Source organism: Dendrobates tinctorius, unplaced genomic scaffold (assembly GCF_039654945.1).
Source record: "Dendrobates tinctorius isolate UK_male_01 unplaced genomic scaffold, ASM3965494v1 ptg000065l, whole genome shotgun sequence".
Classification (NCBI taxonomy): Eukaryota; Metazoa; Chordata; class Amphibia; order Anura; family Dendrobatidae; genus Dendrobates; species Dendrobates tinctorius.
The window spans coordinates 32,874,438-32,902,256 of record NW_027361733.1 but is presented as its reverse complement, the minus strand read 5'-3'; the positions used below and the strand labels follow the sequence as shown (position 1 = coordinate 32,902,256).

The 27,819-nt window shown below is 46.4% G+C and overlaps 1 protein-coding gene across 2 annotated transcripts; it reads left to right on the top strand.

Moving 5' to 3' along the window:
* The first annotated feature begins 191 nt into the window (after positions 1 to 191).
* On the top strand, positions 192 to 27,819 carry GID8 (GID complex subunit 8 homolog). Of its 2 annotated transcripts, none has more exons than XM_073580918.1 (5): positions 192 to 330; positions 10,839 to 10,961; positions 17,718 to 17,914; positions 18,843 to 19,040; positions 20,668 to 27,819. In XM_073580918.1, exons 2-5 carry the CDS (start codon positions 10,844 to 10,846, stop codon positions 20,839 to 20,841), a joined length of 687 nt encoding a protein of 228 aa, XP_073437019.1. In that variant the 5' UTR covers positions 192 to 330; positions 10,839 to 10,843; the 3' UTR covers positions 20,842 to 27,819. The 2 variants fall into 2 exon arrangements, with proteins under 2 accessions (XP_073437019.1, XP_073437020.1); XM_073580919.1 differs by having other exon boundaries at positions 321 to 430.

Sequence of the window (27,819 nt, the reverse complement as noted above, 5' to 3'; positions counted from 1 at the left end):
CACACGGAGGGAGGGAGACAAATCGCTGCAGGTTACGGTGTGACTGCTTTTATTTGTAGTGTACCCTATGACAGCTAGTGCATAACATCCTATATTATATAAGGGGGACTCAGCCAGGAGTTACTGCCACATGTCCGGAGTCACACCTGGCCGCCGTGCAGGACTAGTTGCCTATAGCAACCAGTAAAAAAAAATCTGCTGGAGTCCACTGCGCATGTGCCAACCGCAACCTCCCAATCACATGACTAAACCTCGCGTTGCTCCCGAGTCACGTGACACCCGATGAGAACTCGGTGCTTCCGCTTCGGTGACGTCAGCGCCGGAAGTTCGGTAAGCGTCTGTTTACCGGGGGCTGGTGGAGGACTGGTTTCATTCCATGGTGTTGCCGTCCGATTCCTACTTCCGGTCATTGTATGAGAGCCGGGTCCAGGTAGCTCCGTCCTGACCCGGTCCCCGGGCGGTGTGTGGGCTGTTTGCATCCTGTCCGTGCTCTGTGGGGGGCGCAGCCCCTTGTTCCTCTGTGTTTCCATGCGTCTGCCTCCTTCCATCCTCACAAGTCTGTGTCCTGCTCCATAGACACCCAGATAATCCATAATAATGGCTGCTGTGCTGGAAACCTGCTGGGCTATGGAGACTATGTCCGCCATGCTGTGTGGCGGATTCTCCAGCTCTGTCGTTAGGGGAAATAATTGTAAGACGTTGTGTTTATTTGTCGCCATGATTCCTGACCACCGTGATGACGCGTTGTCCTCCGCCGTGTCACGTAACCATAGCAACAGGCAAACCTATAATGAGGGGGCACCTAGGGCTGGCACTGCGGCACGTCTCACAGCTGAGGGTTTGCTACCGTTGGACCCGGTGTGCACATCAGCAGACCTCTATCTCCTGTGCTGATCATCTGTGTGAAGTGTATCAGTGTGGCTTCTACCCTGCCAGAAATGTTAGATCTGGCCAGTGTGAACCACAGTGGTCCCATGTACACGCAGCAGGCAGAGCCATTGGGAGCGTAGATCAAATATCAAACCAGCACAATAGATATACACATCGACAAACCTGCAAAATCAGGCAGGTCACATTTTTAAATAATATAATTTAATTAGATCCTTCTTAAAAAACAAAACAAATATAGTGATATGAAATCATCAGAGAAATGTAAAACAAAAAAGTGGAACATCCATGGGTTGGTACATAGAAATATAATAAAGGCTCAAATGTTAATTAATAGGTGCATATGTAATGTGTAAGCCTCGATCTGAGGTCCCATACAAATCCTGTGTAAGACTTACAAGTACAAATGTTTACCAGGTTTCTACTTTTGGTGATCATGTCTCCTTCGTTTTTGTTTTTAAGAATGATCTAATAAAAATAGGTTCTTATTTAAAAGTGTGACACCTCATTTTGTAGGTTTATAAATGGGGAGAAATTGGAATAATCAATCTTATTATGAAGCAGCAGGCATTTTTAATTATACAGTGAATCAACCTTAAAGGAAGCCTAGCATGTAAAATATCGCTATTGTCTTGCGGATATAGAGTTAATCTGCAGGGTAATAATGTTCTGGCGCTGGCTTTGACGGCCCCACTGCCAGAAGGAAATTAACTTTATTCACATTCGCACTTGCAATCTTAGGGATGGCGCTGGTATTTTTTAAGTCCCTGCTCAGTGCATAGAGCACAGCAGCTGTGATCGCTCCCCAGCACTGACTGACAGCAGCTCAGCATTAGGATTGACTGTCAGTCCATGTCGGGGGTGTGGTTACTGCCCCCTCCCTGCGCTCTATACACTGGGTGGTGACTGAAACTGTCCCAGGGACACCCCTGTGACTGGGGACTCCCCTGTGACTTAAAAAGCAAGGCTCCTGGGGGAAATGGTTAATTTGCTCCCGGCAGCAGGGCTCTCTGTGTGACAGCCGCACAGTGTCAGAATGCCACTAACCTGTGTATTAATCCTATATCTGCAGGTTAATAGTGTTATTTTACAGGACAAGTTCCCTTTTAAAGGAGTTAAGCCCCCGTTACACACGGCGAGATCGCTAGCGATATTGCTGAAGCGACAACGATTTTGTGACGCAACAGCGAAATCGCTAGCGATCTCGCTAAGTGTGACACACTGAAGCGACCGGCTCCCTGCTGCGATGTCGTTGATCGTGCGCGAACGTTCAGGATCATTTTTTGATCGCTGGCGTCACGCTGACCAGCATGCATCGCTGTGTTTGGCGCCCCTTATCAACGACGAGCGACCTCGTTGGCGACTCCGAACTCATATAGCGCTGAAGGACGCCTATTCAAAGTCTGAATCGCTATTATAGACAGTGTGTGACACGGTACCAACGATCGCCGTGGTCGTTGGTGACATCGCTGATGCGTGGTTATGAAGATCGGCCTGCATGACTGCTTACTGGCGATGCACAAACGATCTTAGCCAGATCGTATCGTTGTCGGAATCGTTGGTGCGTTACTACGTATAACGGTACCCTTATTCCCACTTCTGTATAGGTGATAACCCGAGACTTGTTGGGGGTCAGATTGCTTTTGCAGCCGCAGATAGATGTTTAGGCACTGTTCACATGCAGTAGATCTTTCTCCTTCGTCTCATTGGGGGACACAGAGACTGTGGGTGTGTGCTACTGCCGTCTGAATGCTGACACTAGGCATACAAAAAACAAGTTAGCTCCTCCTCCGCCGCATACACCCTCGCCCCGATAGCGGGCGGAAACCAGTTTTTGCTTCGTGTCTTATGGAGGCACACGCAGTCTGGATCTCTCCAGACTATTTTTTTCTAGTTTACCATGAAGATGAGACAGGGGCGACGGATCCTATAGAAAGGGTCCGATCTCCCCAAACCAACAACGGGCGAGCACGCGTTGAGTATCGCCTCCATGTATCCTTTCCCGCACCGAGGGACATATCTGGGACTTTTCCCCAGACATCTATTTTTTTCTTGGTTTTTTGTTTTATGAAGATAAGACAGGGGCAACGCATCCTATTGAAAGGATCCGATTTCCCCAAACCAGCAACGGGCGACCACGTGCGAGTGTCCCTCCATGTTTCCTCTCCCGCGACGTTGGACATTAGGCCAGACTTAGCCCTGTCCACCCCTAGGTATTGAAACCATGGGCTTGCACAGAAGCACAAGACTAGTCTGTGCGGCCCCCATGACTCCACCAACGCATGACGGCGGTGCTGCATGGCGGCAGACGGTCCCTCTCCTCGCCCCGGCAAAGCGGTCGGAGCTAGGGTGCCTGCACCGTCTTAAACAGAGTACCTCAGGTATGTGCTGGAGTGAGTGGAGGGCCCTGGGCAGCGTTTTCGGAAAGGCACGCTTTCCCCTTTCCCTCCCCCCCCATCCACCTTTCCCTCCCCCCCTCTAACCTGGTTCACCTCCCTCCGGGTATTGGCATGGTCCGGGAGACTGTGGGGAGCTGCAGCCGGATGGCCGAGGTAGCGGTCTGCCGCAGGCGGGCGGACCGCCTCTAATTTAGCCTGCGGCTTCGGCCTGGGCCGCGGGCGGAAGCGCCGCAGTAGGCGCATGTCATCTCCGGCGCCGCCCCCCGTCGTCAGCCGGGCATGGGGAGGCGGGCGGCCGGGGTAGCGGTCGGGCGGACCGCTTCTAAATTTAGCCCGCGGCTTCGGCCTGGGCCGCGGGCAGAAGCGCCGCCCTGGGCGCACGTCATTTCCGGCGCCGCCCCCCGTCGTCAGCCGGGCATGGGGAGGCGGGCGGCCGGGGTAGCAGTCGGGCGGACTGCTTCTAAATTTAGCCCGCGGCTTCGGCCTGGGCCGCGGGTGGAAGCGCCGCCCTGCGCGTGATGTCATTTCCGGCATCGCCCCCCATCTCCAGGGCGGGCGCCGGATTAAATTGAGGCCCCGGCGGCAAGGCAGGGTAGGCCGCGATCACAGAGGAATCGCAGCTTACCAGGAGTGAGGCGCGAACTGAAGCAGGGGGAGAGACGCGCAGGAGCGGGTAAGTGCGACCCCATCCCGGAGCCACACTAAGGCACTACACAGTACCCTCCTCCCCCTCCGCCTACCCCCCCAAGCCTTTAAGGGATTTTTTTGTGTGTGGGCCGACGCCAGCAGTATGTCTGGGAAAGGAAAAACGCACACGTTCCTTTATGCCGCATGCGTTTCCTGTGAGGTGATGTTCCTACGAGCGCAAACTATTAAGTTATGTGAAGCCTGCGACTCCGAACGCGCCCAGGAGCCCTCCCCTGCGACAGAGCCCAGGGGTCTGGATCCCCCAGAATGGGCGTTATCACTCTCTCGGTCCATGGTTTCGCTCACGAAGGCGATTGAGACCCTTCAGGCCCCGGATAGGGGTAGAGATGACGGCTCGCCTGTTTGGGGGGGGTCATCCACCTCACAAGAGCCTCCGGCCTGCAGGGGCCGCACACTCTCTAGGCAGACGCACAGGAAAAGAGCCCGTACTGCGTCTCCTGGCCCCTCCGGTGCCTCAGCATCCGTGAGTGCGGCATCTCGCTCACCGTCACCATTTTCTGGGAGCGAACAGAGTTCAGGTGATGACTGGGAAGAGTCCTTGGACCTGGATACCCCGGGGTACCGGGAAACGGTAGACAGTCTTATTGAAGCAGTCAATCAGACTCTGGGTATTGACGATGATGTCTCCCTAACCGCAGGTCATAAGGTATCCTTTAAGAAGACCAGGAGACCACATAGAGTATTTAGCACTCATCCTGAGTTCGAGGATACAGTGCAGTGGCATAGGGAACATCCAGACAAACGTTTTTCAGGACAAAAAACGCTGGAAACGAGATAACCGTTCGCATCGGAATTTTGTAAAAAATGGGCGGAATCTCCGGTAGTGGATCCCCCAGTGTCACGCCTAGCTTCAAGGTCCTTGTTGTCAGTACCTAGCGGTTCTTCCATTAAGTACCCCACGGATCGACTCATAGAAGGTTTAGCTCACTCGGTGTATGAAGCATCGGGATCAGCGCTCTTTCCTTCCTTTGCGGCAACATGGGTAGCCAAAGCCATGATGTCATGGTCAGATTCTTTAAACAAGGTCCTACAGGATAGAGATTTGCCGACAGAAGTGGCAGAGATAGCAAGTCAGATCGCGATGGCGGGTGACTATTTAATTAATGCATCCTTGGATGCGGCTAATGGCGCAGCTGTAGCGGCAGCAAATGCAATCGCCATTAGGAGAGCCTTGTGGTTAAGGTTATGGCGGGCTGATTCTATTTCTATGAAGTCTTTGACTTCCCTGCCTTTTCAGGGTAATCGGCTATTTAGGGAGAAATTAGACAAGCTCATTTCAGATGCTACAGAGGGAAAAAGCAGCTTCCTTCCACAGCAGAAGATTAGGCCGCCTTTTCGTCAACCTCAGGCGCGCTTTCGAGAATTTCGCACCCCCGGGTGGATGGCAGCGGCCAGTACCTCCACCCCAGCTTGCTATAACCAAGACAAGGAGCGTCAGGTCACGTATAGAACCAACCCGCTGGGTAGGATGCGGGGCCGCCCGCCCAGATCAAGGGGGGGCCAGGTCCCAGAAGCCCTCAGCGAAATGACTCGAGGCATCCAGTACCCGAGGACAGCAGAGTAGGCGGACGTCTGCGCAGGTTCTGCCGCGTCTGGGTCGCGGTGGTGCGCGACACATGGGTGGCAGAATTAGTGTGTTCCGGGTACAAAATAGAGTTTGTCAAAGATCCGCCAAGACGATTTTTTCTTTCCCGGCTTCCCAAAACGGAATCCCGGGCAGAGGCATTGCTAGGGGCCATCGAGGTGTTGCGGCGCAACGGGGTCATTGTCCCTGTACCAGAGTGCGAGAAGGCCCAAGGATTTTACTCCAATCTGTTCGCAGTCCCCAAGAAGGACGGAACAGTAAGGCCGGTTCTGGACTTAAAGCTCCTGAACAGGTTCATCTGGGTCAGGCGTTTTCGCATGGAATCTCTCCGGTCGGTCATATCGTCCATGGAGCACGGAGAATATTTGGCCTCGATCGATGTCCAGGATGCCTACCTGCACATCCCTATTTTTCCCCGCATCAAAGGTTCCTTCGGTTTGCAATCGAGGGCCGGCATTTTCAGTTTGTGGCCCTACCTTTCGGGTTGGCCACGGCACCCAGGATATTCACGAAAGTGATGGCGGTCGTCATGGCCGTTCTACATTCTCGGGGCATAGTGGTTTTGCCGTACTTAGACGACCTCTTAGTAAAGGGGCCGTCCTTTCGGGCATGCAAGGAGAATGTGAGCATCACACTGGATACCCTATCTCGCCTAGGATGGTTGATCAACGGGAAGAAATCTTCCCTTTCCCCAGCTCAGAGGATTTTATTCCTGGGGATAATTTTCGACACTTCCCGAGGGTTGGTAATTCTCCCTCAGGACAAGGCTCGGGCGCTCCGGCAGGGAGTCCGAAGTCTTCAACAACCGGGCCCTCACACTATCCGGTTCGGGATGAGGGTTCTAGGAAGGATGGTGGCGGCGATGGATGCAATTCCGTTTGCTCAATTTCATCTCCGTCCCCTGCAGCATGCTCTCTTAGCGGCTTGGGACTGGAGTCCGTTCTCCCTCGATCATCAGTGCAGATGCCCTCTCAGGTTCGACGGGCGCTGCAGCGGTGGACACACGACTCCTCTCTTCGACAGGGGAAGCCTTTTCCCCCAGATCATTGGTTGGTGATCACGACCGATGCAAGTCTTTTCGGCTGGGGGGCAATCTTCCGGCATCACACGGCCCAGGGGCAATGGTCGCCTCAGGAGGCTCGTCTTCCGATCAACCTGTTGGAGATTCGAGCGGTGCGGTTGGCGCTGCAGCGTTTTCAGCACTTGCTAGCAGGACGTCCAGTCCGAGGTCAGTCAGACAACGCCACGGCAGTGGCGTACGTGAATCACCATGGAGGCACGCGCAGCAGGGCAACCATGCGCGAGATAGAGCATGTGCTCCGTTGGGCCGAGAGGCACCACTCGGTAATCTCAGCAGTTCACATACCAGGTGTGGAAAATTGGGCAGCAGATTTCCTAAGCCGACAGGGCGTTGCGGCCGGGGAATGGTCCCTTCACCCCGAGATCTTCCAGCAGATTTGCCAACGGTGGGGGACTCCAGACGTGGATCTGATGGCGTCCAGGGAGAACGCCAAGGTGAGCACGTTTGTCGCTCGGTCTCAGGACCCGCGAGCGATCGCGGTGGATGCGTTGGTCCTACCGTGGAGCCAGTTTCGGCTCCCATACCTGTTTCCCCCACTGCCGCTTCTCCCAAGGGTCATCAGAAAGATCAAGACAGAGGGGGTCCCGGCAATTCTGCTGGCCCCGGACTGGCCCCGTCGAGTATGGTACGCGGATCTAGTGCAGCTCCTCGCAGACGTGCCTTGGCGTCTACTGGAACGGCCAGACTTACTGTCTCAGGGGCCCATCTGCCACCCGAACTTAGGGGCCCTGTGTTTGACGGCATGGCCGTTGAATCTTGGATTCTGACCCAGGCGGGATTTGGGCGTGAAGTGGTTGCGACAATGGTTAGCGCCCGGAAGCCGGCCTCGGCGAAAATGTATCATAACTCTTGGAAGGTTTTCTTTCATTGGTGTCGAGAACACGGGGTTGCGCCATTATCCTTTTCGGTCCCCAACATCCTGGCTTTTCTGCAGTCCGGCCTGGACCCAGGGTTGGCGCCAAGTTCCCTTAGGAGGCAGATTTCGGCCTTGTCGGTCCTTTTTCAGCGAAAGATCACTACCAATATGCAGGTCAGGATGTTCATTCAGGGGGTTTCTCATTTGGTGCCCCCCTATAGAGCACCTATAGACGCCTGGGACCTTAACCTGGTCCTGGGTGTCCTACAGGAAGCCCAGTTTGAACCATTACAGGAAATTTAATTTTCATATCTCTCCAGGAAGGTGGTATTCTTGGTAGCCATAACTTCCATTAGGCGGGTCTCGGAGTTAGGAGCATTATCCTGCAGAGCTCATTTTCTGACCTTTTTTAAGGATAAAGTAGTCCTTAGACCACCGCCGCCTTTTCTGCCGAAGGTCGTGTCCTCTTTCCATATTAATGAGGACATTGTTCTGCCTTCGTTTTGTCCAGCGCAAGTACACAGAGTGGAAAGGGCGCTCCACTCTTTAGATCTGGTAAGAGCTCTCAGGAGGTACGTGTCAAGGACAGCACCTTTTCGCCAGACGGACTCGTTGTTTGTGATTCCGGAAGGGCGCAGGAAGGGTCTCGCAGCCTCACGATCAACCATAGCCAGATGGATTCGCCTAACTATTCAGGAGGCTTACTGTATTAGAGGCGCACCGATTCCAACAGGGATAGGGGCGCACTCTACTCGGGCAGTGGGCGCTTCGGCACCAGGCTTCGGCAGAGCAGGTATGCAAAGCAGCAACCTGGTCCAGCCTGCACTCTTTTTGTAAGCATTACAATGTGCATACTCAGGCCTCGTCGGATGCGAGTCTGGGTAGGTAATTTCTCCAAGCAGCAGTGGCACACCTTTAGACAGGAGGGCATGTGGCTTGGATCGGTGAGTTGTCCTCCCACCCAGGGACTGCTTTAGGACGTCCCACAGTCTCTGTGTCCCCCAATGAGATGAAGGAGAAACATGGATTTTTGTGAGTACTCACCGTAAAATCCTTTTCTCCGAGACGCTCATTGGGGGACACAGCACCCACAGTGATAGCCAGTTGGCTCTTGTTTATTTAATTAGTATAATTCCTTATTTAATGTAGGGTGGTCCTTTTTCAGACATATGATTTTCTGCGCTAAGGCTAATTTTTGGATGTTCTACTGCTTTTGCACTAAACTGGTTTCCGCCCGCTATCGGGGCGAGGGTGTATGTGGCGGAGGAGAAAAGGATTTTACGGTGAGTACTCACAAAAATCCATGTTTTCCATGTATGTGAATAGTATGTCGGCCGCTTCTGTACGAATTTCAGATGAATGAGACTGTAACAAAAAAAAATAAAAATCTGTCGGGTGCAAATTCTAAGAGTAGATTTACATATTTCACACGTGACAAAATCAGCACTGAAATATCCCAGATTTCATTCATTACAAAAGCGGAAGAGATACAACTAAATTCCGCACCAAAATCTGCAGTACAGTGAACATGTGCAGAATCCACACATTGTGGAATTTTATGATGATTTTACCACCACACTAGTGTCCAGGAGGTCATTGATCTCTATAGTAAACTGCTGGATGCCATACAGGTCAGTGACCTCCTGGATAGTGTTCGTAGCTCTCAAAATCCAGGAGTGGCATCATGAGCAGTGGGTAGCCGAGCACTTGGACCACGGTGGTTACTATGCCTATAATGCTTAGTGCTGTTTATTTTTCCACATTTTTTTTCAGCGTGGAAAAAAAAAAATCTCAATTCTTTAGGCGTTTCTGGTTAAAAAAGAAAAGTTCAAAATGTAGCTAGTAAAGCAATAGGAGAAGAAAAATACTCTTCAAAGTCTTTTTTTTTTCCCTTTGATATATATTTTTTTTTTTTTAGCTGCAAGATCCAATTGTGTGTGAAAATAGTCTTGCAACAGTGGTTGTAAGAACATTTGATTTTTCTTGCCTTTGAATGCTGCAATCAATACTGTTCATGCCATTTCTAAGGGAAACCCTGATTTTATTGCTTCAGATCTGATTCATACTGCATCTTGTGCTTACATCTGAAGTAAAGGCCCCTTTACATTTAGCGATGCACCAGCGATCCTGACCGGGTCATATAGTGGTCGGGATCGCTGGTGCATCGCTAAATGTAAAGTGGCCTTTACTTCAGATGTACACTGAGCGGAGTGTAATAGATTGTTCAGTGTGTATAGCCTGCCATTGTTCTTGGCAGCACAGGTCCTGTTTACACAGGAAGATCCTGTTTATACAGGACGGTCCGCTGCTGAGAGCGATAATTTTTTGTGCTGATGTTAATTTCACCCATTCACAAGGGTTTTACTCAATCGCCTGGTGATCAGCAGTCTGTTTAGAATTCAACATTATCATGAAACAAGCGTTCTTAGGAATGCTCGTTCATGATAATCGTGCAGTGTAAATGGACCTTTACTGCTCAGTAGAAATTAATGTACTATAGAGTGATGACTGAGAACTCAAGAGTTAACGCCTCAGCCTGAAACTTCATATGGTCAGACAGACTCTGAGGGTCTGTCTACTTGACAACCAGCTCTAAACAATGTAAGGGCAGAGACAGAGGGCAGTGTAACTCGTGGGATGATCGCATGGCGCTGCACAACTGGCCCGGCATCTCTAATGACCTGAGCATGACTTATTTCTATGCAGCTGTCAAGCTCAGGTCAGGAAAGCAGACAGCCAACGCAGGTTTACCATGCGATCCTCGCACGAGTTATACGGCAGTCTGTCTCTGCCCTAAGGCTTCTTATACACTTGCCGTGTTTTTTGCAGGCCGTATTGCCATAATTTTCACAGTCTTCTGCAAAAACGGGCTGCAAAAATCTTCTCGGATCGACGTTTTTCTGGTTTGGAATAGGTTTTGAAAAGTAGGGGGGGAAAAATACGGTCTTCACGGTATACCGCAAAATCAACACACTGGGCAAACGTCCGTTGTTTTTGCAGTCCCATTGATTTTCAATGGGGACCGTGTCCGTTAGCCGTGAAAAATATCGAACAGGCTCGATATTTTTTCACGGCCGTAAATGCGGCGTACAGCACTCCGATGAATTTTTATGGCCCGTTTTTGCGGCCCCATAGAAATCTATTGGGGCAGCAAAAACACTGCAAATGTAATAGAAGCCTTAGACAATAACTCTCATTGCTGGAGAATAACGGTAGATCGAAAAAGCAAGTCAATTGCAAACTTATTTTCATGGTGTCTAATTGTGCCATTTTCAGAACATGAGAATAGCTCTTTAATTATATATTTTCTGCCTTTCACAGCAATCATGAGCTATGCGGAGAAACCCGAGGAGATCACCAAGGATGAATGGATGGAAAAACTGAACAACTTGCACATCCAGAGAGCAGATATGAACCGACTGATCATGAACTACCTGGTAACCGGTCAGTGCTGTGTGTGCGATTAAAGGGTCAATAATCCTAATGTCTGCGGTTTATATTAGTTATTACTGAGTACTGACAGTGCAGGGAGGTTTTTAGGCACTTGAAAAAAATGAATGTTTTTTTTCATTATTATTTTTTTCACTATGCAAAATTAGTAAGACCTAAAAGGAAAAAAAAAGATAGTGGTTGTTTAACCCCTTCATGACCGGATCCAGTACGTCTTGGTCGGCTGGTACTTACCGATCTTAGACGTACTGGGTATACAGTGCCTACAAGTAGTATTCAACCCCCTGCAGATTTAGCAGGTTTGATAAGATGCAAATAAGTTAGAGCCTTCAAACTTCACACAAGAGCAGGATTTATTAACAGATGCATAAATCTTACAAACCAAAAAGTTATGTTGCTCAGTTAAATTTTAATAAATTTTAAACATACAAGTGTGGGTCAATTATTATTCAACCCCTAGGTTTAATATTTTGTGGAATAACCCTTGTTTGCAATTACAGCTAATAATCGTCTTTTATAAGACCTGATCAGGCCGGCACAGGTCTCTGGAGTTATCTTGGCCCACTCCTCCATGCAGATCTTCTCCAAGTTATCTAGGTTCTTTGGGTGTCTCATGTGGACTTTAATCTTGAGCTCCTTCCACAAGTTTTCAATTGGGTTAAGGTCAGGAGACTGACTAGGCCACTCCAACACCTTGATTTTTTGCCTCTTGAACCAGGCCTTGGTTTTCTTGGCTGTGTGCTCTGGGTCGTTGTCTTGTTGGAAGATGAAATGACGACCCATCTTAAGATCCTTGATGGAGGAGCGGAGGTTCTTGGCTAAAATCTCCAGGTAGGCCGTGCTATCCATCTTCCCATGGATGCGGACCAGATGGCCAGGCCCCTTGGCTGAGAAACAGCCCCACAGCATGATGCTGCCACCACCATGCTTGACTGTAGGGATGGTATTCTTGGGGTTGTATGCAGTGCCATCCAGTCTCCAAACGTCACGTGTGTGGTTGGCACCAAAGATCTCGATCTTGGTCTCATCAGACCAGAGAACCTTGAACCAGTCTGTCTCAGAGTCCTCCAAGTGATCATGAGCAAACTGTAGACGAGCCTTGACATGACGCTTTGAAAGTAAAGGTACCTTACTGGCTCGTCTGGAACGGAGACCATTGCGGTGGAGTACGTTACTTATGGTATTGACTGAAACCAATGTCCCCACTGCCATGAGATCTTCCCGGAGCTCCTTCCTTGTTGTCCTTGGGTTAGCCTTGACTCTTCGGACAAGCCTGGCCTCGGCATGGGAGGAAACTTTCAAAGGCTGTCCAGGCCATGGAAGGCTAACAGTAGTTCCATAAGCCTTCCACTTCCGGATGATGCTCCCAACAGTGGAGACAGGTAGGCCCAACTCCTTGGAAAGGGTTTTGTACCCCTTGCCAGCCTTGTGACCCTCCACGATCTTGTCTCTGATGGCCTTGGAATGCTCCTTTGTCTTTCCCATGTTGACCATGTATGAGTGCTGTTCACAAGTTTGGGGAGGGTCTTAAATAGTCAGAAAAGGCTGGAAAAAGAGATAATTAATCCAAACATGTGAAGCTCATTGTTCTTTGTGCCTGAAATACTTCTTAATACTTTAGGGGAACCAAACAGAATTCTGGTGGTTTGAGGGGTTGAATAATAAATGACCCTCTGAATAAACTTTTCACAATTTAAAAAAAAATTAAACAAAGAAATAACATTCTTTTTTGCTGCAGTGCATTTCACACTTCCAGGCTGATCTACAGTCCAAATGTCACAATGCCAAGTTAATTCCGAATGTGTAAACCTGCTAAATCTGCAGGGGGTTGAATACTACTTGTAGGCACTGTACTATGGCTGAAGTGCGGCACCGTGACCGCTGTAAAAAGGAGAAACATGATTTCCTGATTCATCCCTCATCGTTCTTGATCTTTCCTAATCCACCCAAATCCCCCTGGCTGATCAGTACTTGATCGCTCTATTTTTGGCAGTTTTTTTCTATTTTTTGTGTGTTCTGCATCTGCCAGATGCTGATCAGTGACACAAATCACTGATCAAGGTTCGTGCTCGCTGTTTTCTACATCTTTTTTTGTCCCAGCCTATTCCCCCCCCCCTTTGCCCTCCGTGCGCGTGTCCTGCAGCCGACGAGCACTGATCGGTGACACAAATCAATGTTCCACGCCTTGCTGCTTTCCAGGACTTTTTGACTTTTTTTTTTTTTTCACATCACCATTTTTCCTCTCCCCTCACCCCCTCACTTTGCACCACTCCATGGGTGTGTCCTACAGCCACAGAGCAGATGCTCACCACTGAAAAGCACCATGCTCACTTTTGGCAAGGACTTTTTTCCTGTCTATTTTTTTTTTTGTCCTTTTTTTGCACCACATCCGGGCGTGCGTCCTACAGCCGTCGAGTTCTGGTCAGTGACAAACATCATAGATCGGCCTCCTGTTGTTGTTGTTTTTTTAGGGGGGATGAAAAAAGAATACAGAACTAATTTAGATTAGGGACAGTAAAAATATACGGAAGTATTCGTCGTCTACTACTGTATTTTTTACTGAATTGACTTAGTGTTAGAGTCCAGGTGAAAACAAAGAATCAGATCCGTGTGTCTGTCCTACACAATTTTTCTGCACAAAATCGCCGTTCATCATTTTCGAACTGGACCCCTATAGATGCAGTAGAGATGATGACGTTTTGGGGCTTGGTCCTTCACATGCTGTTAGTCAAGAAACCATAAAGTATAGGAGTAACCCCGGCACACTAATAACATGAAAGTAAAGTCTTCTCAACGACAGTCTTTAATTGTTGTGATTTTATTGATTGTGAAAAAAAAAAAGGGTGGTGTTACAATCCAAAAAAGGGTGGTGTTACAATCCAACGTTTCAGCTCTACATCTCGAGCTTTCATCAGGGATATGACTAGATCCTTGGTTTTGAGGTGTGTGTATAAGTGGTATAGGTTTGCCTTTGTAATCCAGCTGCTGGAACGGTACCTATAGTAACCACGATGTGTAGGGTCAGCACGTGACTCCCGTCCTTGTGTCCTAAATCTAGTCAGGTGTGGAGGACGGGAGTCACGTGCTGACCCTACACATCGTGGTTACTATAGGTACCGTTCCAGCAGCTGGATTACAAAGGCAAACCTATACCACTTATACACACACCTCAAAACCAAGGATCTAGTCATATCCCTGATGAAAGCTCGAGATGTAGAGCTGAAACGTTGGATTGTAACACCACCCTTTTTTGGATTGTAACACCACCCTTTTTTTTTTTTTTTTCACAATCAATAAAATCACAACAATTAAAGACTGTCGTTGAGAAGACTTTACTTTCATGTTATTAGTGTGCCGGGGTTACTCCTATACTTTAGTCTTGTTTTTTCCCAGAGCACCTAAGTTGGGGTTTGAGCCTGTCATATCTACTTTATAGTCAAGAAACCATAACTTCGACAATATTGGAGTGTTGACATTTTGTAAAACACTCCAGTATTCCGAATGGTCATGACCCGTAAACGTTTTGAGGCCATCCACAAGGGACATCTGCATGGATAAGTTCCTAATATCAAGGGAGGCTCAAATTCTGGCAATACCTGCCTAGTATGAGGGCCAGGTACGGAATTAAGCTCTACAAAGTGTGATAGTACCTCAGGGTACACCCACAAGTTTAGGGTTTATGAAGGGAAGGACACCCGGATTCAACCGCCTGAATGTCCCCCTGTTCTGGGAGTGTGTCATCAAGTCCTTCAGCCATACAGTGACATGAGAAAAGCCAAGGTGTGGTACAAGAAGCTGGCAGTGCACATCGTACAGATGGCAATGTACACTTTCATTCTATCAAGATGTGCAGGCCGGACTGGGACCTTCCTTCAGTTCCAGGAACTAGTGATCAAGGCCTTAATATTTGGCAGTCAGGAACCAGTGGGCTCCAGTACTTCCGGAACTGAAGGTGTTTTTATCGTACTAGGCCAACGTTTTGTTGGTGAGGTCCCTCAAACCTCAAAGAAAGGAAGATCGTAAAAAAGGTGCCGAGTGTGTTACAAAGGGGGATACACAAGGACACCATTTAGCAATGTGACACCTGGTTTGTGTATAAAAGAATGCTTCAGACTCTACCACACATCCATGGACTACAAAATTCATTTCTGACTTGCACAACTCACCAATGCCAACCTGATAAACTCTACACAATTTATGTATGTGCCACCACATTATAAAATTCACATACCAGGAAAACACTAGATGAATTCCAATATAGGGTCACTTGTGGGGGGTTTCTACTGTTTAGGCACATCAGGAGCTCTGCAAACGCGACATGGTGCCTACAGACCATTACATCAATGTGCATTCCAAACCGTCAACCCTTTCGAGCCCTGCTGTGCGCCAAAACGGTGGTTTTCTCCCACATACAGTGCTTTGTGAAAGTATTCGGCTCCCTGGAACTTTTCAACATTTTCCCACATATCATGCTTCAAACATAAAGCTACCAAATGTAAATTTTTGGTGAAGAATCAACAACAAGTGGAACACAATTGTGAAGTTGAACGAAATTTATTGGTTATTTTAAATTTTTGTGGGAATTCAAAAACTGAAAAGTGTTCAAACTTTTTCTCCAAATTTCCATTTTGTTCACAAATAAACACAAGTCATATCAATCTAGTTTTACCAGTATCATGGCGTACAATATGTCTAGAAAAAAACAGTCTCGGAATCAGTGGGATTCGTTGAAGCGTTCCAGAGCTATTGCCTCATAAAGTAAAAGTGGTCAGAATTGTAAAATTTGTCCTGGTCAGAAGAAGCAAATAGCCTTGGGGGTTAATGTAGACAGCTACCATTTAAAGAGGGAATCTGTAACCTCTGGTGGTCTGCTGTTATCTGACAGCCACTATATGGCACTGTATCATGGAGAAGTGTCAAAGGGTTTCTTCAGGAATATAAAAAATGAGATAACTAAATGAGATGTCATTATAAATTTCCTAAATACTTTTAATTAGAAAATCACAATTGTTTTGTGTAGCAAGTTGATTAGTGTAGAATAATAATGGCCGCCACCTTGTTAGACTGACAAAAACGTATCTTTGAATGTTTGAGCAGTTGTCTATTATAATGGGTAGTGGGACGCTCCTCTGCTGAGACCTGGAGATAACCTGTGCCTTGTACTGTCATTCAGAATGACAGGGTGGACAGCTGTGTGAGTAGCTTCTTCTTACCTCAGCACCCCTGATATCTCCAGTATTAGATCAGATAGACAGAATGGACAACATTGTGAGAAGCCTCTTCTTACCTCAGCACCCCTGGTGTCTCCAGTATTAGATCAGATAGACAGAATGGACAGCAGTGTGAGCAGCCTCTTCTTACCTCAGCACCCCCGGTGTCTCCAGTATTAGATCAGATAGGGTGGACAGCAGTGTGAACAGCCTCTTCTTACCTCAGCATCCCTGGTGTCTTCAGTATTAGATCAGATAGACAGAATGGACAGCAGTGTGAGCGGCCTCTTCTTACCACAGCACCCCTGGTATCTTCAGTATTAGATCAGATAGACATGGTGGACAGCAGTGTGAGCAACCCCTTCTTACCTCTGCAGCTCGGGTTTCTCATACTTTAAAACTTATTGTCTATGGGCCCAAGATGGAGACCTTCTTGTTCAGACAGAATTTGATGGCTGCAGTCTGTCAGTTTCCATTGATTGGCTACAGCCATTACGTAACATTGTTTATGCCAGGAGACTGGTGGGAGACACAGAAGCTAGTGTGGAGAAGCGGTGCTGGTTCTGGAGGCGAGTACTATTTTTTTTTTTTTTTTGTTTGTTTTTTTAATTCCCCAACATGGGCCCATACACAATGTTTTAAAGTAGGAGAAACCTACTTCCCTTATTGTCCAGTGTATTATTTATCATCACATAAGATGTTTGGGACCAATATGGTTTATCACATAAACTGTAAAGCACAGGGATGCTGGATTATCAGATTCTTTAGATGATTTAACAGGTCACATCATGGACCAGGAAGTAATTTTCAGATGATCCAGAACTGTGCTTGTTTGCCAGATTAGCAGACTTTCCTGTTCCTCAGGATTAATAGTGACTAAGGCCAGACATACAGGTTATTGTGGCCCTGATCTGAATGGTGTTCCTGATATTGTCTTCTATAAGGATGCTACTCGTTAAAGGGCCATACACTGCTAGATGTCTGTAACAACCAAAAAGATTTACTGCATATTGTTATATCATTTACGATTATCACTACACATGTTAGTTACTATTTTCATAATCATTTTTATTAATGATTCACAAAGATACAACATATCAAGTAGCTATAAAACCATAGAATATATATATATATATATATATATATATATATATATATATATATATTCATACTCATCAGAAATGTAATCTTTCTTTCTAAATGTCAAAGTTCTGCTTCTCCAGGTGACTCTGGTTCACTGGGCGCAGTAAAGTATTCCATAGTCCTGTGTGCCTTTGAACAATCATTGTGTAATACTGAGTTTCTCCAGTAGTGACCACTGCAGGGGAAATGTTTGGCTAGCAGCATTACGTATTGGCCACCAAATCATCTTGCTTCTGTAAACGGCAATGTGAGGAGACCCTTTAATCATAACATTTTTCCTCCTTCAGTCATCACTACGTGGAGCTCACAGACTATAGGTTTATTATTAAGATGAATGTAACATGTGTAAATCCTGTTATCTTATTTGGGTTCCCTCTTCTTCTTCTTTTTTCCACAGAGGGTTTCAAGGAGGCAGCAGAGAAATTCCGGATGGAGTCTGGTATTGAGCCTAGTGTAGACCTGGAAAGCCTGGATGAAAGGATTAAGATTCGGGAGATGATTCTTAAAGGACAGATACAGGAAGCCATTGCCCTGATCAACTCCCTTCATCCTGAGTTATTGGACACACACCGTTACCTGTATTTCCACCTGCAGGTCAGAACAGGGACGGTACACGGTTAGAATATTGCTCCATACAAAACTCCCAGGACAGCTGAGGTTTGGGGAGCTGTTTGGTAGGATTGAGAAAATGTAAAGGGGTATTCAATTCACCAAGATCCTATCCCAATATGTACTAGGTTTAATAATAATAATTTTAGCAAATACCTCCAATTAGAAATGTAGTTTAGATCTGATAAGCCATGTCACTTCCCCTTGTGCAGGTATTGCAGTAGCTTAGGTATCCTTGGTTACGACCACTAGCAACTAGTTAACTGTCACTATATGAGTGGTTATAAACATGGATACCTAAGCTACTGTAATGCCCTGCACATGGGGTAAGTGATATACCCTATCAGAAGAACTATACTATATTTCTAATTGGAGATATTTGCTAATATTATTATTACACCTGCTACGTATTGGGATAGGATCCTTGAGATGGGAATACCCCTTCAAAGTTTACCTGTGATGGGGTTGGGTTTTTAGATTTCCTGTCTCTGACCACAGTTTTTTAAAGGGTAATGGTAAGTTCAGGTTTATCTTTTTTTATTCCCTAAGGAGATGCTATTTTTTTTTAAGAAAAGTACATCCTGGGTTATAAAAGTGCTCCCTTCACATCCAGGGACCACTACAGCCGAGTGTTTGTGTGGTCTCAATGGGTAGCGGGGAGCCAGACACTTTCAGGCTTTGGCTTCTCTTCCCCAGCATCATCTGTTGTGGGAAAGTCGGGCGGCCCATACACGTCAGATGGTCAGGGGTCCCAATGGAATTGGTGGATTTGGCTGACTTCTATCTAATCTGTATGGGGGGCTTAGGATCGCAACAAACTGCTCCCCGTATCTTTGCTTTTTGACATGCGAATGATGGATATTGACAAAGTAGTTTAGAGCAGAAGTCATCCGTTCTTCTTTTGATTCTTCAGCAACAACATCTGATAGAGCTGATCAGGCAGCGGGAGACAGAAGCCGCCCTAGAGTTCGCCCAGACACAGTTGGCTGAGCAGGGAGAGGAGAGCAGAGAGTGCTTGACTGAGATGGAGCGGACGCTGGCGCTATTAGCCTTCGACAACCCAGAGGATTCTCCATTCGGTGATTTGCTGAATATGATGCAGCGGCAGAAGGTATTCTTTACAGGCCACAAATCGGACAGGATTTAGGACTTTTCATGAATGGTTAAATCAAAGTGTAGCAGCATATTGTCCTGTAGGTAAAGGGGGCTGTATGTAGTTAGGAAGCTAAAGGTAATGCAGTTCACTTAATTGTCAGAAACAACCCCATGATCACATTCTGATGATGCTTATTCTTAGCCAGCAGGGTCCAGCAAAAATGTGTCAGATGCAAAATGCTAACTTCCCTTATCTGGGGTTAGTCTGTCCAGCCTAAACGACCAATATTGCCGTTCACTGCAGGAGCATATCCGCTAAAATGCCTTAAGTGCAATTATAGTTTAAGGGAACCTGTCGCCAAGTTTGGACGATATGAGATGTGGCCACCGCCTTTCAGGGCTGATATATATAGCATTCTATAATGCTGTATATTTGCACCAACCCCACCTGTAAGAGAAGAAAAAGATCTTTATTATATTCGCCTGAGAGGTGGTCCGATCAGAGCGATGTCGCTGGTCATGGTCCGGTGCCTCCCTTCTTGCGATGCTGTCCTCCTTGCTTCTTGTTGATGATGTGACCCTCCATCATCCGCACAGTCCTAGGCATCACGCTCCTGCTCAGGCATATTTCTCTGCCCTGTTGCCGGCAGCGCAAAGTACTGCAGTGCGCAGACACCGGGTAAGGTCAAAGAGCTCCGGCACCTGCGCACTGCTGTATTTTACGCTGCTCTAGTTAAGGCAGTGAAGTACACCTGAGCAGGACTGCGATGCTGGGGAGACTGTGCGGATATCTCAAAGACGCCTCATCCACATGAAGCAAGAAGGATGACTGTGATCGTAAGAAGTAGGGAGGCGCCAGACCAAGAACATTGATGCCCCTTGGACCGGAGCGCTGCGTACGTGTGCATAATGAACGGTCTTTTTCTTCACTTACAGGTTGGGTTGGGGTCAGATATACTACATTATAGAATGCTGTATATCAGGCCTAAAAGGTGCTGGACGCAACTCATATCGGCCAAACCTGGTGCCAGGTTCCCTTTAGAGGGGTTGTCCGGTCTTTTGCTGAAAGGCTGCAATCACTGTGTGACTGCAGACTTCTAAATCCTCACAGTGTGTGCACCATAGGATTCTCCGGGGTTGGCGGAGAGATTGGGCAGTTACGTGACCACAAGGCCGTGCATATCTAGTCAGAATGTGCCGGACGTATACGTATCGCACACCTGCGGTCACATGACCTCTCATTCCCTGCTGACAGCGAAGAGTCCTGATAGCTTGCGATGTGCATGCTGTGAGGACACTGAGAGACTGCACACTTTTAGTAAAAGACTGCACAACCACTTTAAGGTGATATGTGTGCCCACTGTAATTGACCTTTTATTGACATCTTATCACACCTGCTTTTTAAGTTTATTTCCCCAAGGATGATGGGGTCTAACTCCTGGTAATGCTCTTATACAGCTGACGATAGTGGCAGGGAAGTGTCCTGTCTTTTCATTGTCTTACTAGGCACAGCGCCTAGGCAATCAAAATCCCACCAAAAACCTTCAGTTTTGCTTTTATGTCCTTTGTCAATTGGAACAACACTTATGCTCCCTAAAGTCCATGTACATCCTTCATAACCCAGAAGTATTATGTACTTACAGGTTTGGAGTGAAGTCAACCAGGCTGTCTTAGACTACGAGAACCGCGAGTCCACACCCAAACTGGCAAAACTCCTTAAACTGCTCCTTTGGGCTCAGAACGAGCTCGACCAGAAGAAAGTGAAATACCCCAAGATGGCTGACCTCAGTAAAGGCACAGTGGAGGACCCCAAGTAACACCCCCACCAATAAGGGGGATACCCAGAACGTGTGCGACCTCCTGCATTACCAGTCTGTGACTGCAGCGTTGTTTTCTGTTTTTTCCTTACCAGCACTAAATCTGGACACTTCTTCACCGAGCCAGTTCCTCATGGGGCACAGATTTACAAGGGACAGGGGTTCAACCTAGCCAAGCAAACGAGGTTAAAAAAAAATGAGGGTGTTTTTTTTCTTCCTATGGTCCCTTGGCTGTCCAGCATGTGATTATGTTCATTGTCCCACTGATCTCGAGAGGAAATTTATGGAAGGAGTAGTAGTCTATGCATTTTACCACAGGATTACAGAGTATTTAAGCCACAGTACAATGATCTGTGACCTATATATTTATGAATCTCATTTTTACCATAGCCTTCTATGAACTGTCTCATAAAATTTAATTTATAACCCTTATAATCAATCTGGCCCCTGTAATATTATCATTATTTTTTTTTATATTGTGATAATTATAGTTGCATTGTATTGCTTATATATATTTGCTCTGGTCTAATTCTTTTCCAATATTATTTTCTGTATGACACGACGATTGGGAATTGCTCATGTGTATGTATGCATCAGTCTGTACAAAGAACATTTAGTTTAAAAGGGATGTCCATATTTACAGTTTATAAATAAAATTAGTAGTCACATTGTACATACATTACATTGCTGATCTCGAAAAGATACTAAGTTACATCCTGTATTATACTCCAGAGCTGCACTCGCTATTCTGTTGGTGCAGTCACTGTGTACATAAATTACATTGCTGATCTCGAAATGATACTAAGTTACAGTGGGTATGGAAAGTATTCAGACCCCTTTAAATTTTTCAATCTTGTTTCATTGCAGCCATTTGGTAAATTAAAAAAAGTTCATTTTTTTTCTCACTAATGTACACTCTGCACCCCATCTTGATTGAACAAAAAAAAACCCAGAAATGTAGAGATTTTTGCAAATTTATTAAAAAAGAGAAAGTGAAATATCACATGGTCATAAGTATTCAGACCCTTTGCTCAGTATTGAGTAGAAGCACCCTTTTGAGCTAGTACAGCCATGAGTCTTCTTAGGAATGATGCCACAAGTTTTTCACACCTGGATTTGGGGGATCCTCTGCCATTCTTCCTTGCAGATCCTCTCCAGTTCCATCAGGTTAGATGGTGAATGTTGGTGGACAGCCATTTTCAGGTCTCTCCAGAGATGCTCAATTGGGTTTAGGTCAGGGCTCTGGCTGGGCCAGTCAAGAATGGTCACAGAATTGTTCTGAAGCAACTCCTTTGTTATTTTTGCTGTGTGCTTAGGGTCATTGTCTTGTTGGAAGGTGAACCTTCGGCCAAGTCTGAGGTCCAGAGCACACTGGAAGAGGTTTTCATCCAGGATATCTCTGTACTTGGCCGTACTCATGTTTCCTTCAATGGCAACCATGCCCCCATACCATGATGCTGCCACCACCATGTTTCACTGTTGGGATTGTATTAGGCAGATGATGACTAATGCCTGATTTTCTCCACACATACCGCTTAGAATTATCACCAAAATGTTCTATCTTCTTCTTTTTTGACCAGACAATCTTATTTCTCATAGTCTTGGGAGTCCTTCATGTGTTTTTTTTTTAGCAAACTCTATGTGGGCTTTCATATGTCTGGCACTGAGGAGAGGCTTCCGTTGGGCCACTCTGCCATAAAGGCCCGACTGGTAGAGGGATGCAGTGATAGTTGATTTTGTGGAACTTTCTCCCATCTCCCTACTGCATCTATGGTGCTCAGCCACAGTGATCTTGGGTTTCTTCTTTACCTCTCTCACCAAGGCTCTTCTCACACGATTGCTCAGTTTGGCTGGACGGCAAGGTCTAGGAAGACCTGGTGGTCCCAAACTTCTTCCATTTAAGGATTATGGAGGCCACTGTGCTTTTCGGAACCTTGAGTACTGCAGAAATTCTTTTGTAACTTTGGCCAGATCTTTGCCTTGCCACAATTCTGTCTCTGAGCTCCTTGGCCAGTTCCTTTGTCCTCATGATTCTCATTTGGTCTGACATGCACTGTGAGCTCTTATATAGACAGGTGCGTGCCTTTACAAATCAAGTCCTATCAGTAGAACCATCTCAAGGAGGATAACAAGGAAATGGACAGCATGCGACTTAAATATGAGTGTCTGAATACTTATGACCATGTGATATTTCAGTTTTTCTTTATTAATAACTTTGCAAAAATTTCTACATTTCTGTTTTTTTCAGTCAAGATGGGGTGTGGAGTGTATATTAATGAGAAAAAAATTAACTTTTTTGAATTTACCAAGTGGCTGCAATGAAACAAAGAGTGAAAAATTTAAAGGGGTGTGAATACTTTCTGTACCCACTGTACATCCTGTATTATACTCCAGAGCTGCACTCACTATTCTCCTGGTGCAATCACTGTGTACATACAAGACATTACTTATCCTGTACTGATCCTGAGTTACATCCTGTATTATACCCCAGAGCTGCACTCACTAGTCTCCTGGTGCAGTCACTGTGTACATACATTACTTATTACGTACTGATCCTGAGTTACATCCATATTTACAGTTTATATATAAAATTAGTAGTCACTTTGTACATACATTACATTGCTGATCTCGAAAAGATACTAAGTTACATCCTGTATTATACTCCAGAGCTGCACTCACTATTCTGCTGGTGCAGTCACTGTGTACATACATTACATTACTTATGCTGTACTGATCCTGAGTTACATCCATATTTACAGTTTATATATAAAATTAGTAGTCACTTTGTACATACATTACATTGCTGATCTCGAAAAGATACTAAGTTACATCCTGTATTATACTCCAGAGCTGCACTCACTATTCTGCTGGTGCAGTCACTGTGTGCATACATTACTTATCCTGTACTGATCCTGAGTTACATCCTGTATTATATTCCAGAGCTGCATTCACTATTCTGATGGTGGAGTCACTGTGTACATCTCATACTGATCCTGAGTTACAACTTGATTTATATAGAAGAGCTGTGCTCACCAACCAGATTACTGGACAGTAACTTGTGTAAAGACAAAAGTAATGAAGCTCAGTGCAAACAATGAACAAGCTGTGATAGCAATTTTGACTCCTGAGTTCTGGAGTATAATCCAGGATGTAACTTAGGATCAGTACAGGGTAAGTAATGTAATGTATGTACACAGTGACTGCACCAGCAGAATAGTGAGTGCAGCTCTGGATTATAATACAGGATGTAACTCAGGATCAGTACAGGATATAGTATTGTAATATATGTACACAGTGACCCCACCAGCAGAATAGTGAGTGCAGCTCTGGAGTGTAATACAGGATGTAATTCAGGATCAGTACAGGATAAGTAATGTATGTACACAGTGACTCCACCAGCAGAGTAGTGAGTGCAGCTCTGGAGTATAATACAGGATGTAACTCAGGATCAGTACAGGATATAGTATTGTAATGTATGTACACAGTGAATGCACCAGCAGAATAGTGAGTGCAGCTCTGGAGTGTAATACAGGATGTAATTCAGGATCAGTACAGGATAAGTAATGTATGTACACAGTGACTCCACCAGCAGAGTAGTGAGTGCAGCTCTGGAGTATAATACAGGATGTAACTCAGGATCAGTACAGGATCAGTAATGTAATGTATGTAAACAGTGACTCCGCTAGCAGAATAGTGAGTGCAGCTCTGGAGTGTAATACAGGATGTAATTCAGGATCAGTACAGGATAAGTAATGTATGTACACAGTGACTCCACCAGCGGAATAGTGAGTGCAGCTCTGGAGTATAATACAGGATGTAACTCAGGATCAGTACAGGATAAGTAATGTATGTACACAGTGACCTCACCAGCAGAATAAGTGCAGCTTTGGCTTATCCCACAGTATGTAACGCCAGGTGGATATAGGGTAATATAATGTATCTGCTCAGTGATTTCACCAGCAGAATGGTGAGTGCAGCTCTGGAGTTTAATACAGGATATAATATAGAGTGGGCATCTTTTGTGCAGATTTTATCTAGCTCTAAGCTGTGAAGTGATGATTAGAGACCGGGGTACATTCTTACATAGACCTGTGTTTACTATTAATGATTGAAGGCAATAAGTGATGCATAAGGGTCCCGTTACACTAAACGACGCACCAGCGATCCCGACAACGATACAACCTGGTCAGGATCGCTGGTGCGTCGCTACATGATCGCTGATGAGCTGTCAAACAGGCAGATCTCACCAGCGATCAGGACCAAGGAGGACGCTGGTAGCCATGTTAAATAGCAGGTAACTAAGCGCGCGCCGCTTAGATACCCGCTGTTTACCCTGGATACAAGCATGCTCGCGCTGGGAGCTGGTATCCAGGGTAAACAGCGGGTAACTAAGCACGCGCTGGCTTACCCGCTGTTTACCTTGGATACCAGCTCCCAGCGCGAGCATGCTCTATCCAGGGTACACAGCGGGTAACTAAGCGACGCGCGTGCTTAGTTACCCGCTATTTACCCTGGATACCAGCTCCCACCGTCTGCTTACAGCGCTGGGAGCTCGCTGATCGTTGGTCTCCCGTTGCCACCCGCAGCGATGTGTGCTGGCCAGCGGGAGACCAACGATCAAAAAAATGGCCCAGGACATTCCTGCACGATCAGCGATACCTGGCGAGGGGGCCGGTCGCTGATGCGTGCCACACACAGCGAGATCGCTGGCGGTGACGCATCAGTGATCTCGCTTAGTGTGAAGTACCTATAACTCTCTATCGGGTCATTGCTCTATCCATTTAGTACTGAGCAGCAATCATACACTTGTTATAGTCTTGGTGGCTCTTATCTACCTCTGTGGGTCTGATCCATACATATATTGACTGTGGCTAATTACAGTTTTGTAGATTGCAGCAATTAGCGTCATACAGTATAAACAATGAAGTAGTAGAAGGGATCTCTGCTTCTTAACACTCAAATATAGTAAACTGCTGTAAAATATGGGTAAAGTGCATGGATCAAGCAGGATAAATAAATCGAGCGGGAGGGGATTACTTAAAGTTGCGGGCAGCCGTTTTGTAGAGTAAGGTGGTGATCTGCCTGTGAGGGATTTCTAGTCACTAAATGATTGCGGCTCCTGTATTGTCCTCTGATATGGCTATATTACCGTCTTCTCTCAGACAGAACCAGGTACAGGTATAGTGGTGGGAGTCCTTCCATAACACAGTGTACAGCCTTACTGACCGACAATGGATCAGCTGTTCTGTGTTGGTTTTTCTCCAGGGGTTGTTGCAAAGATTAACTGCATAAAGCTGAGTAGCCTTAAGGCCCTGTACACATTGGACTGTCGGGTGATAACAGGTTTGGCCGATGGTCTAATGTGTATGGGAGTGCTGGCGGACCGATGGTCTGGAGAGATATCGATTGCTCATCTCCGATTTCGGACCGCCGATCACATTGTTCTGGAGATAAGCCGCCAGCGCGTCATTCGGCGGCTTTTTAATCGAGAACACAGAAGCTCTCAGCCAAATGAGTGTGGGGGGGTCATCTGATATGGCCAACAGCCGAATGATTAGCAGAAGCATCATTTTTTCTGAAAGCCGTGTAATGTGTATGGCTACAGTTTTGCATGGAGGCAAGAAGGATAAAGGGGCCCTGTCTTAAATTCTGGTTTGCAAGAACTCTGGTGTCGGGCATACTGGGAGAGAAACCATTCCTTTCCTCTTCCATCCCGCAGCAATGCATGCCAGCCATATCATTCCTACAAGTAACGAAGATCATATTATTATAGTGAGTAATTGCTATGTAAGCGATTTCCTACTACTTTCTGCACAGAGTTCAGTCTGCAGACCCACACTACTTTTCCCTTGCACTAAGCTTGGTGAGTGTTGCATCAGATTGTCACTCCCTCCAACGCCATTGTGTATGACATGGCTTGTGTACCCAGCAGGGAAGTGGCCGGTTCCCATCCTTTAATATCCTCTCTACCAACTGAAGGCAACTAAGGTGACATTGACATTTTAGAAATCAAAGTACAATGGCCGATGCCACTGTGCCCTATTAATGCTAAGCTAGGCAGGGTGCCAGACAGGTTTATTGGAAAGCTGGATGACCATTCCAGTGTCGCTGTAGTGGCAGCCATATTGCTTAGTAGATAGGTGTAGCTATATTTGAACAATTTGTTATTGGCTTGGAGGCTGGTATATAGTTGACAATATTGAGTCCTGTCAGTGATAAATGTTGTATATCTCTGCACATAGCGGAAGCAGCCATGTTGTACAAGGTGTTACATGCCAGCCCATAACTTAGCTGTATATGTTACTAGGAAGAGTAGGCAGCTGGTATGGTCACCTGGCATTCATCTTCCCAAAACAGCGCCTCATCAGGTTGTTTTTGGTATTGCAACACTGCCCTATTTGAGCTGAGCTTTGATACCAGACAAAACCTGTGCTTCGGTGTGGCGCCTTTTTTGTAATACTGGCATTGTATTGCTTCTACCGTGAACTGCAGATACTATATACTATAAAGCATTGGTATCCTAGAGGGAGTGAAACTACAACTCCCAGCATTGTAGTTTTACGCCCACTAGCGTGCCATGGCTATTACCATAGGGCATTTATTTTTGATTGTAATATGATCATTCCCCATATGTTTTTTTGTGGGGGATACAGCTTCATCATCCATATGGGAAACATGCATGGAAACTGTCTGGTTCTGGTTAACACCAATCACCTCCTTTCCTTTTCTTGTCAGACAGGTCATGCTGTATAGGTCAGCGGGAGAATGCAGGGGTGGCACTCCACTTCGTCCGGGAGGTGGGTGGGGGTGCATTACATTGTATATAGCAGTCTGCCTTTGTATATAGTTTTACATTTTTGCAGGTTGTATCCATTGATTGATTGACGTGTGCGTGCGTGCGTGCGCTGTATAAGATGTGCATCCAACCCGAAAGAGGTTAGTCTAATGTTTTACAATTAAAATACCTGAGACCGGAAA